Consider the following 13,346-nt stretch of genomic DNA (forward strand, 5'->3'; position numbering starts at 1 on the left):
AACCCAGGTGTCATTGCACTGCACAGGAGAACTTCCAAATTTCAGGAGTTCCTCATAATCAGACCTCTCAGTTCAATCTTAAATTATAACATGGGGCATAGGCATATACAAAATGAACAGCTGCATATAAACAAATTATTTTCTTTGCCCTGTACAAATGACATCAAAAAAAGACTATTTTTGCATGGAAAATACACACACACACACACACACACACACACACATATATGTGTATTTCAAACTTCAGACTCAGGAAGTCAGCTGGAGGTTTCATCATGAAGTCCTCTGTTCTTTTGCAGCACTGTATTTAGTTCCTGAATCACATTTGACGGCAATTTTTTATCTAATTCCAAAGTAGTTTTGTTTGTTTTGTTCTTATATTTTTTCAGTGCCTTATGTGGTCTTTGATGTAGGTCAGTCATCACTGCACCCACATCCTCAACACAGATCAAGCTCTGATGTGTTTTTGCATAAGTTCGCACTTTCCCCTCCTTCCGTTCCAAACACTGTGCCACAATAGAAGCTTTTTCTTTCAATTTTTTTCTTTCTTCCAGTAAGTCATTTTCATGATGCTCACCAAATTTTGCTTTCCCAGATCGCAGTTCTATCTTCTGAGAAAACAAGCAAAGAGAAATAATATCACATTCAAGCAACGTTGAGTAATATTTAGATTGCAATTTTTGCTCATTAGTTTCATGTAATGCTTTAAAAATATTTTCAAAATATTTAAAAAATTTTAAATTTGATTTTCATCCTATAACAGTATCCGGTATTTTAAATTTGATTTTCATTCTATAACAGTATCCAGTATTTTAATGTTTTACAGCCGATCCATATACTCTTAAAAACTCGGAATTCATAAATCAAAGACAACTGTGAATGTCGTAATTCTTGTAACTTAATGACTCAGCTACATGTATGCACAAAAGATTATTTTACAGGATCACACAAACACTTTTAGTAGCTGTTCAGTACTACCTGATAAATTGTAAGACTGTCTGCTTTTTCAAATTTTGGCTAGGAATTTTAAGCAACATACTGGGAACTCAAATAAAACAACAAACTAATGGCAATGCCACTGTTCCATACTGGTAGGCTCTTAAGTTCTTAAGCTGGAGGAAATGAAAGGCAAATAAAATGTCACGTCTAAACTCGCAACTGGTGTGATAGCAGCTTATCTGTATTAGAAGCATATCTGTACAGTGAAATGAAAGTGCTGAGAACCCAAAATTCACACTATTTCAGGGCTCTTGCCTTGTTTGTTTTGGGGGTTACATGGGTTACCATGTAGCAGATTTTAGTTTGCCTGAAGACATGAATTCTGCTCCCATTAGTAACAACTGCTACCACTTAAGAACCTCCTACTATCACCTAAGCCAGCAAGAAAAATCCTATTATCTATATGTTCATCGCATTATTTATAACTTAGCTATAGTCAGTGAAAAGAAGTTCAAGGCAATCAAGAAACTGTCCCAACGACTCATGAATGTAGGGAGTTCTGTTCTGCTAGATACTTGAAAAAGATACAATTTTCCATTTAAAATAGTTGCTTTCCACTGAAAATAATGTTTTTGAATGAACAAAGTAACAGTGACATTATCACCAGTGATACATGTTCAATTAATAAAATAACAAAAAAAGGACTACCTGTGATAATATATACTAATATAAATATATATTTTAGGGTGGTGAGGCACTGGAATGGGTTGCCCAGGGAAGTTGTGAATGCTCCATCCCTGGCAGTGTTCAAGGCCAGGTTGGACGAAGCCTTGGGTGACATGGTTTAGTGTGAGGTGTCCCGGCCCATGGCAGTGGGGGTTGGAACTAGATGATCTTAAGGTTGTTTCCAACCCTAACTATTCTATGATTCTATATGTAGTACATGAAATGTAAATTGTAATTCACTACCTTTCAGAAAACAGAGTAACACACTCCAAGCTATTCATTGTTACTCAGCAAACTAAGATATGAATACCTTGTGGAATTCAGTCAGAAGCAACATTCTTCTATTGACATAATTTTTTACAGAATGTTTCAATTTTGCATCTTTCGACAAGAAAAACACCAACTACCCTTCTGAAATCAGCACTGCTCTCCTGCTAAACTGATTATAGCAGGAGCCCATTATATAATGAGCATAGGAACAGGTTAAATACAGAACTCATTTAAAGACTGCCTCCTTCTCTGAAACACTCCTGGGTATTGACATGTAGCCCCTTAACACACACTACTACTCAACATATTGAACTTTAAAGCAGATTTAGTATATCAAGGAATCCTAATTCCTACATACTTGTATTTTAAGAATATTCAGTTGATGGAGCCAAATTCTATTGTTCAAAAGAACGTATCTGATGTGTGATAGAACTGCCACATCAAGTTTTTTAACAATATTAGTTCTTGATATTTGATCCACAGCCCACTGTTAGTCTCACGCTATTTATTATGCTACTGGACTCCATACTTTTCTCCCAATAACCCTTAGTATAAAAAGCAACAATTTCAGTTAGAAATAGCTGTTTGCCTCTAAATTTCAGACCCTTAATCAAATACTTAGTGAACAAAGTGATAATAATATATATATCTAACTGCAGTTTCTTTTTGTCTGCATATCATCAAAAAAAAAAACATGGAGCAACTCTACCTATTTGCAATCCTCCTTTATCCCCTGTTCCTTTCAAAATGCTACAAAGGCATAACTTGTGGTATTTGACAATGGAAAGTAAGTTTGTTTTTTCCCCTCATTCCTCAGTTTTTCTGTATTTGGAAATAAAATTACAGAATTACTGCAGATATACAGCATATTTCTATTTTGTCTAAATGATTCTACTCTCCATGTATGCAACAAGTAATGCACAAATAATGGAAATATTTTGATTCAATTTGTTATTAGAAGGATTCTTAGTTATACAGTGGTTTCAAACTTTGGGCATTATATATTTCTTTTGTTAGCACACAGTAAAACTACTTCCAATAATGGGAAAAAAAGAAGATATTCAATATAGACTTCTTAGTACAGAACTTTAACATTAAACTCGTTAGTTTCTGGGTATCTTTAAGTTGTTTAGCATTTTTTTCCCTTATATTCACATCAGAAAGATACAACTGTTTTCCACTGCTTGGAGAATCACAGAATCCCAAGGGTTGGAAGGGACCTCAAAAGATCATCTAGTTCAACCCCCCTGCAAGAGCAGGGTAACCTAGAGTACATCACCCAGGAACTTGTCCAGGTGGGCCTTGAATATCTCCAACGTAGGAGACTCCACAACCCCCCTGGGCAACCTGTTCCAGTGCTCTGTCACTCTCACAGTAAAGAAGTTTTTCCTGATGTTCACATGGAACCTCCTATGCTCCAGTTTACACCCATTGCCCCTTGTCCTATCACTGGACATCACTGAAAAAAACCTAGCTCCATCATCCTGACACTCACCCTTTACATATTTGTAAACATTGATGAGGTCACCCCTCAGTCTCCTCCAAGCTAAAGAGACCCAGCTCCCTCAGCCTCTCCTCATAAGGGAGATGTTCCACTCCCTTAATCATCTTTGTGGCTCTGCGCTGGACTCTTTCAAGCAATTCCCTGTCCTTCTTGAACTGAGGGGCCCAGAACTGGATGCAATATTCCAGATGCGGCCTCACCAAGGCAGAATAGAGGGGGAGGAGAACCTCTCTTGACCTACTAACCACACCCTTTCTAATGCACCCTAGGATGCCATTGGCCTTCTTGGCCACAAGGGCACATTGCTGGCTCATGGTCATCCTCCTATCCACCAGGACCCCCAGGTCCCTTTCCCCTTCACTACTTTCCAGCAGGTCAACCCCCAACCTGTACTGGTACATGGGGTTGTTCTTCCCCAGATGCAAGACTCTACACTTGCCCTTGTTGAATTTCATCAAATTTCTCCCCGCCCAACTCTCCAGCCTGTCCAGGTCTCGCTGAATGGCAGCACAGCCTTCTGGTGTGTCAGCCACTCCTCCCAGTTTAGTGTCATCAGCGAACTTGCTGAGGGTACACTCAGTTCCCTCATCCAGGTCGTTGATGAAAATATTAAACAGCACTGGTCCCAGCACCGACCCCTGAGGCACTCCACTAGTCACAGACCTCCAGCTAGATTCTGCACCATTGACCACAACTCTCTGCCTTCTTCCTTCCAACCAGTTCTTGATCCACCTCACTACCTGATCATCAAGCCCACACTTCCTTAGCTTATCTATGAGGATGCTGTGGGAGACAGTATCAAATGCCTTACTGAAATCAAGAAAAACCACATCTACCGCTCCACCATCATCCATCCACCTAGTTACTTCCTCATAGAAGGCTATATGGTTGGTCAAACGTGACTTCCCCTTGGTAAAACCATGTTGGCTGCTCTTAATGACCCCCGCACCCTTGATATGTCTAGAGATGGTGTCAAGAATAAGTTGTTCCATCACCTTTCCAGGGATGGAGGTAAAGCTGACTGGTCTATAATTACCCGGGTCCTCCTCCTTACCCTTCTTATAGACTGGCATGATATTTGCCATCCTCCAATCTTCAGGCATCTCTCCTCTTTCCCACGACAGGCACCTCAGGCACCTCTCCTGTATCCCCACCATCAGACAGAAGAACTTACAATCTCTTTTCTTGCCTATATGAGGGTAACTTTGATCACATTTCTACTACAAGTTTACACATTGATCTGTAAACAGACCTCAATTTTTCATAAATCAGCATCTTTCAGAAAATGCTTCCTCCTATTATTACTCTCTAATGCTTTAAAATTTTTGCTTGTTAGAGAATTATTACAAATCCATGGACAGACTGGAAGCATGGGTCTCCAAAAAGATGTCTATTGCTTTACTGACTACATTTTACTGTTGTACAATATTTCTCCTTAATAAACTATATCATATGGTTACTTCCCACCACTATTTTACTGTTCATTCCAGCTGTGGTTTTTCAGGTAAAAAAAAGTGTTAGTTTTATATTTCCCATCTTATACTTTTGTGTTAACCTTCCTAAAGATTTCAAAAGCCCTTTGCATAAAACTTCTCTAGATCTAGTCAGGGCATAAATAACGAAGACTGTGATGTTCTACTTTTAAGTTTAAATGCAGAATTTCTCGAAGTTGCAGTGTATGAAACATTAGAGTCCTTTCTAATGAGGTGCATTATCAACAAAAATATTATTAACAAAAAACTTCTCACACTATAAGGTATTAGGGATTTTAAATCATCAGTCTCAAAATCAACTAAAACTTTATCCTATAACGTCTGAATTTGCAGCCATCTCAAAGAACTTACTGCAGATGTCAACTGTACTTGCAAAAGAACCTGCAAAAGAACAGGTAAGAAACATACTTACGGGCTATTAAGTTTTTTTTAAATGACAAAACCTGTGATTTATTTTCATTAAAAAAAAGTTTAAAAATGCAAATATTAGATAGAAGGAACTTGTCAAAGAACTGCAAAAATACTTTGAGAGAAGGTTAAAAGACAAACAAAACAGAAAAACCGTAATTGCATTCACACTGTATTATAGTCAGTTTGTAAGCCAGAGTAGAAACGCCTGAAGAAAGCAGAACAAAAGAAAGATGGAGTTTGCTGTTTAGATAAAGCACTACTTCTACCTTTGCTTTTGGTTTATTATGCAACTGAGTCAGCTTCACCAATCCATACCTGTATCAAAATCTCTGTAAGTAATGATAACACATACCGTATTTCCACCTCCCTTCAAAATCTTCTAAAACATGCAAGAAATAATACTGTATACAGTCAAAGGACCAAGCTGTTTTATTTCAATACCTATTCTCTGCTCTATTAATATTAGTTACCATTATTTTTCCCCAAGCAGAACAGTGCCTCCACTAGCACTGCTGCTTCTCAGGTTGCAGTAAGGGAAATAAGTCCACCCCACAGCCCTATTTACTTCTAACTAACAATCATTGCTCAAAAAAAAAAAAAAAAAGCCCAAACACAAATAACAATCCACTACTGATTTACTGAACAGTCAAAGAGGTGACACAAGTTTAGGTCACAATGTGTTTTTACATTAAATTGTCCTGTTCCTTTAATGACAAAACAATGAAAAGAACATCCTGAAGAGTTCATTGTTACCGGACTATTTTAAAAAGTACAGCACTGTGGTTATAAGTTCTACACGAAGTTTAAACACCACTTACTTCTGAACTCCCTCTGATTTTACAAGTGATCTTCTCTTGATGAATGGGAATTAGTGGTAAGCCTCCAATCTTTGGACTTTTAGTTATAGACTGTTTTCGTGCTTTTCCAGCAGGTGGCCATATATCTGCATGCTGAAGGACAAAACAATTTATTATTTTTGGTACAGAATTTCATAAATATACAAATCCTTTTTGTAATGTAGAAGTCTTGGAAAAAGCTATCTACTGCACAAAATCACGCCCTCCTCCTGTGGGAGATGGGGGAAGACACTATGGTGCTTTAAATTATGCTAATATTTTGTAAGTGCTGCACGATGCTGAGTAAACAGAACCAAAATGTCTTTATACAATTTTCATGTAGCAAATATCTTCCCTCCATATTATTATTTAAATGGCCTTCTAAGACTAGAAAATATCATCAAACAAAACACATTGACTCAATTCAGAATTTCAAAATTCCACATAAACATGCCTTGAGGACTCCCACAAAAATTTCTAAAAGAAAATAAAATTACCCCAATTTGCAAACAAGCGCTAAAGATTTCTATTAATAATTTAGGAGAAAATCATTGCTTAAACCTACAATAACAACGTACGTTATCTCAGAGGAAATGGCTTGACATTTTGTTCCAATGAAACACTGTGAAGGTATTATCTGAAAGATCAAAACTTGCCTACCAAAATCTGTTTACTGTGGACCAAGATACAAGAAACAAATGCAATTTAGAAAGTGATTAAGAAACTTTAAGTCAGCTTCTGAAGGAAACTGCCTCCTTTAATTCTCAGCAAGCTTAAGGAAACTATCCCTGTCAAGTAACTTGATTTTTCTTCTTTGTCTGTAACATTTCTTAAAATAGAACTCTAGGAAAGTAATCAGAAATACTAGCAATGTATTAGGCCATATAATAAATGTATATATTCATAGTTTTGACCTGTCTGTTCAATTGCACCTCACGGTAATAATATGTGCCTCTTTAGTTGATCAAAGGCAATGGAACTGGAAGAATACTATCGTTCCACCTTCATATCAAGTAATTACTTTCAACTGTGTGCTATGCATGCTATTACGTGATTTTGTACAAAACTATTCTAGAGTTCAAGAATAGAGTTTTAGCCATATGTTCTAGGATGCTTTTGCATATAACTGAAAGAACACTGGTCCTTCTACAAATCCTCTTAGTATTTGCCAGCTTGAAGTATAAGATTAGTAACCTCTGAGCTAACTTTATTTTCTGTATCAAAAATACTCGTTATTAGATTACAGTGGTAGGCACACTTTCCTAGTTATATTTTCTGCATTGTTTATACTAGAGGAATAAAAATTATCTGAAAACAGGAGGAATAAAAAGATAACTATAGTACTGATATTAATTACCAATAAAGTCTTATTCTGCTCAAGCTCTGAGTAGCACAGTAACAGTTTCATCTCCCTCCTAATTGCACTGGATCGTTAAATGTCAATTTCTTAAGTCTTCATAACCTACTTTACAGTAATTCTGAATTTGCAATTTAAGCTATTCCACTGACAAAATGTGTTGCCTCCAGTCTCTATAACATAAAGGTGTTCAAATACCGTGATAACAGATAAGGTAAAAGACAAGCTATCTTCCCTAAAGACAGCTTCAATTTGATAATTCTAACAAGAAATAACCTCATTTGACATTTACAAATTTCTGTTTTAGAAGTGGGATAATGTGATAAATGTCTGCTGCTGAATGATACCAAACATTTGGAATGGCATATTTTAATCCCAGACAGCAACTAAGTACCACACAGCTGCTCACTTACCTCACCTGCAAGGGACGGGGAGAAGAACCACAAAAAAATTAAACCCATGTGCTTGGATAAGAACAGCTTAATAACTAAAGCAAAATATGGTAATGATAATAATTATGATGATGATGATGAAAAGGGAAATAAAAAAGAAGAGAGGAATAAACCCTAAGAAACCCCAGTGATGCACAGCACAACTAATCACTATGCCCTGACCAGATACTCAGCCCATCCCAAGCAGTGATCTGCAGCCCTTGGCCAACCATCCTCCATTTATAGACTGAGCATGATGTTCCATGGTATGGAATATCCCTTTGGCTAGTTTGGGTCAGGTGCCCTATCTCTGCTCCCTCCTTGCTTCTTGTGCCCCTCCTCAGTGGCAGAGCATGGGAAACCTAGAAGTCCTTGATCAGGGTAAGTACTACTTAGCAAAAAAACCCAAAACATCAGTGTGTTATCAGTATTGTTCTCAGACTAAAGCCAAAACACAGCACTGCACCAGCTACTAAGAAGAAAAACTATTAACTCTAGTCCTGCTGAAACCAGGACAGGAGATCTTACAGTAAGCCTCTCAGCAATACAGGCTACTGCATTCTCAAAAATACATTCACGGTAAAATATATTTAAAGCAGTAGATTGTAGGAAGAACAATACAGCAAATCTGCATCATTAGCACTTCATTTCTCATGTAATTCAGAGTCTGACGACTGATGTTCAGAATGCTGATTGAAGGAAAAAAATCCAAACCCAACAAACTTCACAAAAAAAGCACTACACCACCCCAAAAAACCCCACAAAACCCCCTAATACGAAACCAAAATACCCTCTCAATGCAGCTCATTAGTACTGCCAATTCATTGTACTGTTCATTTATCGGAAGAAGTTTTTAAAAACCAACAGTATTAATTCAAAGCAATTTTTAATGCACATGGAATTATTTAACTTTGTTAGAAAAAAAATATCTTAAACATTGAGCTGTATGTCTCTGGTTTTTATCTATACTGTCAGAGGAATATTCTACATCCCACACCTACCTGATCAGAATCCTAACTGATTGCACTTCCTATGATTTTACATCAAATGACCTTCAACAGTTACCAAATTTGTATGAGTTATTTCTAAGTAGCATATATCAATAACCTCTGAACCTATTTGTTGTCACACCGCTCCTGTTATGCCCATGAGATATATGCCAGGACCAGTGGCTGTTTCCATAGAAACTACAATAGTTCAGTTAAGGGAGCTGAGTAAGGCAAAAATTTGGAAGTCTTCCTTAGAAGGCATGTGTTTAACAGTACTATCTATGAAGGTTCAGATTCTATTTTGGAAAACCTCTAGAAACTATGTATGGCAACAGTCTTGTGCCCAGTCCACATCATGTAATATGTAAAGGTCACAGGTAATCATAAATCTAGTGATGTTTATTCATAGTGCTATTTCCCAAAGTTCATTGAACATCACAGGAAAGGCAAGAAAAATCTGACACAAATACAAAATCTTTTTAAAATCTTAAACAATGTCCCAGTTTCCTGTCAGCTTGAACTCTTCCCATCTTACTCCTGCTTCCTCCTATGAAAATATTAAACTCCATTTGCAAGAATGCATTATATGGCACTGAAATGCACATGCTCCTTACCTACAACCCAGTAGCAAGCAGAAGATTACTTAATTTAGGAGAATTCCTATCCAACACAATGAATTGTCAGTGTTAACTAAGCTAACCCGGATACCAGAAAAATACTGCTGTATTGGAATAGCTCTTCAAAAGGGCTAGTTCATTCACTACATTTTGAAATGGTACACCTTTCTATCATGACTGGTTTGCACCAAGCGTTCAAACTAGCGAGTACAGAAACAGCACTCGGGCATTGTGGCACACAAACACATCCTTTAGGTCAATAGCCAGAATTTCACCCAGAAGAGGATTATGACTTCAAGGAAAATGAGTTGTCTTTCCTTAACCAGCTTCTCTACAACACAGAAGGGAAAAATAAAAAAAAAAAAAAAACAAAAACCACAGAATGTCCTTCTCCCTTACTCTCAAAGCACTTAGCTTTCATATGAAAATGACATTATGAAGAATAGTATTCACAGACTAACAGCCATCTTGTTACTGTTTTATTTCATTGGGTAGCCCAGAAATGTGAATGGCACTGCTAATTTATCTATAACATAGCCACAACACATACGTATCATTGTTTAATGGCATTTTCAAAACAGCAGTAAAAGTTAAAATTCTTTGATCAGATTAGTACCTGTGCAGTAAAAATGCTGATCATCCACTCCATCTGCGCATCTTGTCCATCACAACATATATACCTAGAATTCAATATATAATTAACAAGAAAAGCAACAAAAAATCCTGTTGCAGTTAAACATATTAAATAGGCTTCTAAACAACTTCAAACAGTGCTTACATTCATTTACGAATGCTGTCTGTATTTGCTGTTAACACTTCCATATTAGGAAATACAAATACTTCAAATTATCACTTTACCCTAGTCTGAAGACAATGCTTGTACTTAATTTAAAGCATGTGCTTTAGGTTTAAAATCAATCATTCCAAGTTCATGAAAATAATTTGTTTTGTGGCCACACAGAAGGGAGACAAACACCTGACTCAAAAGGACTACCAAAACATGAAGACTGTTCACTTAATTAAAAAAAACATTGCAAAAAGTCAACATGCAAAATAATGCCCATTAGTTTCCAAACATTCTTATTTTGCAATTGAACATTTCAACAAATACTAAACACTGAAGTGAAGCCAATCACGTGTTTCACATTTACCTACCACTGATGCTTTTCAGAAAATACTGCAAGTCCCCAGCTGAAACAGAAAATTTTGAAGATTAGTTTCAGAAACTCAAGTTTGGGACAAATTTCTCAAGCTACAGAGATTCATCTATTTTTTTAATCACTTTTCTATCTACTTTTTATCTATTTTTTATCTACTTTTTATCTACTGTTTTTAAGTGTGTGTGTGAAATTACAAGGTTTAAATGTATACTGCAAATCTAGAACGAAATTGTGGTTTTGATGATGGAGTTTACTCATTTCTTCACAGTTTATTCACAGGTAACGAACAACCTGTTCTGGACAAAGGGTTATAGAGAGGCCCTGCAGATGATGGCTAACTACTTGCACATTTTGGTTGTGGCTATACTTTCTGAAAACTGCTAGAAGTGAAACTGATAAGATGGTGCCCAGCAGAGAGTCCTCTGCAGTGTGGAAGTTACATAGTGTGCTTTGTACTATAAATTAAAGGAATCACACAAGTTTACAGATATTTAAAAATTGTGGAAAAAAAAAGGGCACCGGTTCACAATGAGGTGAAAGAAACAGACACTCTGGAGATCCCAAAGAGACTTTGCATAAGTCTGCTTTTGAAAGTAGACTAAAAAATAAACCTCAAGTAAAGAACCTTCCTGCAAAGACTCATTTACATAATCTGTTACTCCTATTTTGGACTCATCTCCTACTCATTCTGGGCTTTAAAACAACAACAAAATTAAAAGAAATACCAAGTTCTTCCCTAACACAATTAAGCCTTTAAATTTACAGACCTTTTCAGGGCATTTTGATGTGCCAGCTGTAAAGCTGTAAAGGAAAAGTCCAAGCAGATCTGTTTAAAGGCTACAGCTCACTTAGAATCCCCTTGGGATAGGATCCTCTGTACATTATCTCAGTGTCCCAAAGCTTCAACTAAAGTACTGGAAACATCTGAGAAAAACAGGTGTCATTTTTCACTGCTCTTTACCAGAGACATAGTCACTGATGCTTGTAAAGGGCACTGTAGTCTTCAGCTAGAATAAATATCAAAATAAGGATCCTGAAAAAGGAAAATCCTTTACTGAACAACAGGAACTGCCACCGTGACTAGTTGGTTTTCTCTTCTCTCTTTTTTTTCTTGGTGCAAAGGCGACATGTCCACCAATGAATGCAGGACACACAATACAAAACTAAGTGAGCTAACAGCAAACATATCCACAAGAGATAATATATTTAAGATTAACAAAAGCCAATCAATAAAGTAATTTCCTACCACCGAAGAGTTAATATGGAACACAAGAACAGAGATAGAAACAACACAAATAATATTATAGAGGGTAATTTAATTCAGCATACTTCAATTGGCATCTTGACTTTTCCTTGTCCCACCATGTTTTATGTCCCCCTGACTTGACAGTACTATAAGTACCTTGCTATTCAGTGCTTAACCTATTCTCTTTTCTATTCTTACTTTGTTGGTGGCTTCATTTTCTTTTTCACTCCAAGATAAAGCTTCAGGGAATTGAGAGACAACACTTTTTCGGGTTTGCTAGCCTGCAAATGAAGTAAGATACTAATTATTTTATCAGGAATGTGCAAAAGAGAAAAATGACACATGAGGTGCATGAAAATGCACCCCTCTTTTTCTTCCAGTTCATTTATTTTTTTCTCTCTTTCCCATTAACAAACTGTGCCAACCACTATTACTGGAAGCAGTCTAAGAACATGAGGTCCACATGAAGTCACGAAACTGTAACACAGTTGGAATAATGAAGATGTGGTGTTACAATTCACAGTGCTGGAGTTCTGCAATACTTAGGCCCAAGCTTTTCAAGAGAGACAGTCAGGGAAGATGAGGAGTAAGGCTGCCCTAAAATTCTTCTATCGGATAGACAGTATCATGGTGAGTATTTGCTTCAGATCACGCAACCAGGATGAAGACAAAGCAGATTAAGTCTTAACAACCCAAGGAAATCTGCAACTGGCTTTGGGCCCCTCAATATTAAAAAGAGAATCAGTAATCTGGAATGAGTTCAGCAGAAGCCCACCAAACTGGCTGGGAGCTACACCAGTTGCCCTGTGAGGAGAGGCTGACCTAACAGCAGCCCCTCAGCACCTACAGGGAAGTTACCAACAAGACTGAATGAGGCTCTACTGATTGTGAGAAGACAAGACATGAGGACAAACTTCTTCCCATGAGGGCAGTCAGGTACTGCAACTGAAAACAGGGTTTTCAAGACTTAACTGCATCAAGCCCTGAGCAACTCATTCTGACCTCAGCTGCTAGCTCTGCTGTGAACATAAAAGATGGACTAAAGATCTCCTGAGGTTCCTTCCTTGCTCCTTTCTTGAACAAACTACCTTTAGCCAACGTACAACAGACATAAACCTGCACTAAGTATGAGAACTGAAAGTTCCTGAAGGAGAATCCTGACAGGAAACAATAAAATTCTCATGAGCACTGTTCTACTACAAGATCACAACTAACAAGCACAGACTAACATTCCTTTCTTGCATTTCAGTCAAGTGTTTTAGTTTTCTATGTAGAAACAAACAAACAAACCTTAACAAATCTTACAATCCCATTACAAAAAGCTACTCCAGTGTTAACTGTCCTGGATTCCAAACTTCCCCCTCTAC

The 13,346-nt window shown here is 37.2% G+C and overlaps 1 protein-coding gene across 1 annotated transcript in view; it reads right to left on the reverse strand.

Moving 5' to 3' along the window:
* Positions 1-209: 209 nt before the first annotated feature.
* ARAP2 (ArfGAP with RhoGAP domain, ankyrin repeat and PH domain 2) overlaps positions 210-13,346 on the reverse strand; it is a 124,845-nt gene continuing 111,708 nt past the window's right edge. The window contains exons 28-32 of the mRNA XM_061379703.1: positions 12,178-12,260; positions 10,729-10,764; positions 10,190-10,253; positions 6,162-6,293; positions 210-611 (exon numbers count right to left, since the gene is read on the reverse strand). Coding sequence (XP_061235687.1) covers positions 258-611; positions 6,162-6,293; positions 10,190-10,253; positions 10,729-10,764; positions 12,178-12,260 — 669 coding nt within the window. The 3' untranslated portion in view covers positions 210-257. The remainder of the gene's footprint in view (positions 612-6,161; positions 6,294-10,189; positions 10,254-10,728; positions 10,765-12,177; positions 12,261-13,346) is intronic.

Source organism: Neopsephotus bourkii, unplaced genomic scaffold (genome assembly GCF_033783945.1).
Source record: "Neopsephotus bourkii isolate Nb327-2 ecotype Australia unplaced genomic scaffold, CSIRO-AGI_Nbou_v1 NB_1780, whole genome shotgun sequence".
Taxonomy (NCBI): domain Eukaryota; kingdom Metazoa; phylum Chordata; class Aves; order Psittaciformes; family Psittacidae; genus Neopsephotus; species Neopsephotus bourkii.